The sequence below is a fragment of the Pinus tabuliformis genome, chromosome 9, assembly GCF_031772625.1.
Source record: "Pinus tabuliformis cultivar Carrire ecotype Pingquan chromosome 9, CPIR1, whole genome shotgun sequence".
Lineage (NCBI taxonomy): Eukaryota > Viridiplantae > Streptophyta > Pinopsida > Pinales > Pinaceae > Pinus > Pinus tabuliformis.
The window spans coordinates 1492034680-1492037909 of record NC_142307.1 but is presented as its reverse complement, the minus strand read 5'-3'; the positions used below and the strand labels follow the sequence as shown (position 1 = coordinate 1492037909).

General features: G+C 40.1%; 1 protein-coding gene across 1 annotated transcript; it reads left to right on the top strand.

Moving 5' to 3' along the window:
• The first annotated feature begins 208 nt into the window (after positions 1-208).
• On the top strand, positions 209-1173 carry LOC149154258 (protein BROTHER of FT and TFL 1-like). The gene is made up of 4 exons (XM_089444088.1): positions 209-310; positions 618-661; positions 766-806; positions 893-1173. Exons 1-4 carry the CDS (start codon positions 209-211, stop codon positions 1171-1173), a joined length of 468 nt encoding a protein of 155 aa, XP_089300214.1.
• Positions 1174-3230: the final 2057 nt, after the last annotated feature.

Genomic DNA, 3230 nt, shown 5'->3' with positions numbered 1-3230 from the left:
GTAGTCGGAGGAACTTCAAAACAATGCACATGAAATAAAGATTCTGTATACATAGCATTGCAATCTATTTTTATGCCGTAAGGCGTTTCTCTATGAAATCAACCCCCTCCTTGTCTACGTGTCATTTTGTGTACCATAGGATTAGATGTTAGACGATTACACAAATTTCAAGCGTTAGATCAATGGCAAGGGGAAGAGACAGGACGGAATGGAAGCGGGACTAGGAATGCATGTTGTCAGAACAACAGTACGTCCTCCCTTCAGTCCAGCGCAGTGGCAGGAACTGGAACGCCAGGCGTTTGATTTTCAAGTACATGATGGCCTGTGTCCCCGTGCCGCCTGAGCTTATCGTTCCTATTCAGAAAAGTTCGCGATAGACCAATCAGCTTAGGCGACGAAGTAACCCTTACCGAGGTGCAAAGCCGTCCTACTCGTTTTCATCACTATATGGATGCTTCCGATGTAGAGTTGGAGCAAATCTTCAGAAAACCCAAATCAGTAGCATTCGTAAGCTTAATTCCCAATTTTATCAACATGTTGGCTAACACTTATTTATTAATCTGTCGTTGGTCAAATTGAAATTCATATCATTAATCAATTCTTAAAACCATAATCAGGTTATGACGGATCCAGATGCTCCTGGAGGCGAGTATCTGCACTGGTATGTTATAATCCGCCTGAAATCAGAACAAATTCAAGATAACATGTCACGCAGAATCCGTTAACTAGTTTCTTAATAACAATGTTAATCGCTCTGTCTTGCAGGTCAGGTGTTTATTTGCTTTCCACGAACCAACATGGTCCAGGTATCAATATGGTTGCGTTTCTTGTCTGACCTTGAAATTGATCAAAAGTGCGTCGTATTGTTAACTATGTTTGTTTCTTTATGAAGCAATATTCGATAGGCTCCCGATGGAGCTGGCTGGCTACGAATCTCCAGTATGGGGTGCCCACATGCTAGTTCTCACATTGTTCAAGATTTCTGAAAATCAGCGCATCGCTCCACCCAACTCGCGGGAATGCTTCAGTACCAAAACTTTTGCTCGTAGTAATGCACTTGGATCGCCTTTGGGTACTTTCTTTTTCAAGATCAAGTATGAAAATGAGGACAAAAAAAGGAAGAATGAGGGTAGTGAATTGTCTAGATGCATAAGAAGAAAGATTGCAAAATAAACTGGCAAAAGATTGTAGAATGAACGAGTAAGAGGTGGAGAATTTCAGTCAGAGTGGGTATTGCTGAATGTATGAAAACGAGGACGAAAGTCCGAAGAATGACGACAGTGACTCATCCAGTTGCACCACTCCTCGGGCATGTAGCCAGCGAAAAGAGAATGCAGAATGAGCAGTAAGAGGAAAAGCTTTAAGAAACATTAAGTAGCGACACCATTTTCTCATTTTTTTTAGTCTTACAATGCGGTTAGATATTGTTATGGTAGTTATATCAAGGAATTACATTAGAACACACTGGTTTGTCGTTGTTTGGTGATGCCCACAATATCATGTAAGCAGCGAGGTATTCATTAATAATATTGGAACTGTTTTATGTGGTTACGTTGAAAATATCAAAATACAATACAATATAATTTTTTGCTTTCTGTTTGATGTGCGTACGCTGAATATATCAAAATACAATGCCGAAAATGTGTATTTTCTTTTCCAATTTGTAAACTGAATGCGTGCCAAAATTCTTATCACTCATATTTTCGTCATGGAAAATAAGAGAGAATATTGAAGAACACAAGTATGTTTTTGTATTGACATTTCGATAACAGAGAGCGAACATCATTATGTAGCTTCTACTTTTGAGGTTTTTCTCGAGAGCAAGCAGTGAACAAAAATCCATAGGCAGTTCGCTGGTCACTGTCATTTGGCATCAATATTTTGATTTTTAATATAGGTTTAAGCAAATTATTATTAACATTTATATGTAATATTAGAAACTAAATTTGATATTATAATTATTAAAATTTTATTATCATCATCAGTATATTAACATTTTAATTACGCTTAAGGTGTTCCCTATGAAATCAACTCCCCTCCTTGTTTACGTGTCATTTTGTGCACCATACGATTAGATGTTAGACGATTACACAAATTTCAAGCGTCAGATCAATGGCAAGGGGAAGAGACAGGGACGGAATGGAAGCCGGACTAAGAATGCATGTTGTCAGAACAACAGTACGTCCTCCCTTCAGTCCAGCGTAGTGGCAGGAACTGGAACGCCAGGCGTTTGATTTTCAAGTACATGATGGCCTGTGTCCCCGTGCCGCCTGAGCTTATCGTTCCTATTCAGAAAAGTTCGCCAAAAATCTCCTCAGCTTCCTCCTCGTCATCATCTTCCTCCCCCACCCCTAAGTGCAATAATCAAGTTTATTATAGGTAGGCTCTGTAAAAAATAAAGCTTTATTTGAAGCTGACAGGGATTTTATGTTATGGCATTCGCGCCGTGGAGTTCGTTCCACATGGGATTCGCTGGCAACATAGATACAGAACCCGGAAGATGTCGGACAATAGACGGTAAGAAATGGCATTGCTCTAGAGACATCGTTCCAGACCAAAAGTACTGCGAACGCCACATGAATAGGCCCCCCCCTCTCTGCACGAAAGAATATGGATGCGATAGGTAGGTTCTGTAAAAAAATAAAGCTTTATTTGAAGCTGGCAGCCATTTTATGTTATGGCATTTGCACCGAGAGATTTGACGTTGTTACATGCCTGCAAGACAGAAGCATAGGTAGCATAGGTATCAACATTGGCAATGCGGATTCCCAATGGAAACTGTGTGGATAAAATGTTCACATTGTTAGGATGAGAAGTCTGATGTAACGTTTGAGTGGGCTTTTCATTCAGAGTGATAGCAGCAGCGGGAGCAGGAAGGGCGTGAACATGAAGATAAAGGAGAAAGCAGAAATAATTGTGTTTGTGATCTATTAAATTGAAACAAGCGTGATTATGTAAGACCGCCCTCAATTCCATTTATGGCACCAAAACCATGTTGTTTTCGCGGGAAAAAAGAAAGGATATCAGTTATCTGGTGGAGCAGGCCAGCATTATGCACCACCCCACAACATTAGAAGAGAGTTTTTGGAGCTGGAAACACGAACCCTGAAGGATGTAACGGTGTAATGGCATTGTTATTCACGTATGTATTGTGTTTTTCTTTTGGGTTAATTATGGTGAATTGCTAACACGCAACGTTGATTAGGTTTTAGATGAAACCTTCATACGGG

Coding starts and splice junctions, on each gene's coding strand:
- LOC149154258 (XM_089444088.1), top strand. CDS start 209: ATGGAAGCGGGACTAGGAATGCATGTTGTCAGAACAACAGTACGTCCT. Junction 311..617: donor GCCAGGCGTTTGATTTTCAA/GTACATGATGGC, acceptor AACCATAATCAG/GTTATGACGGATCCAGATGC. Junction 662..765: donor GGAGGCGAGTATCTGCACTG/GTATGTTATAAT, acceptor TCTGTCTTGCAG/GTCAGGTGTTTATTTGCTTT.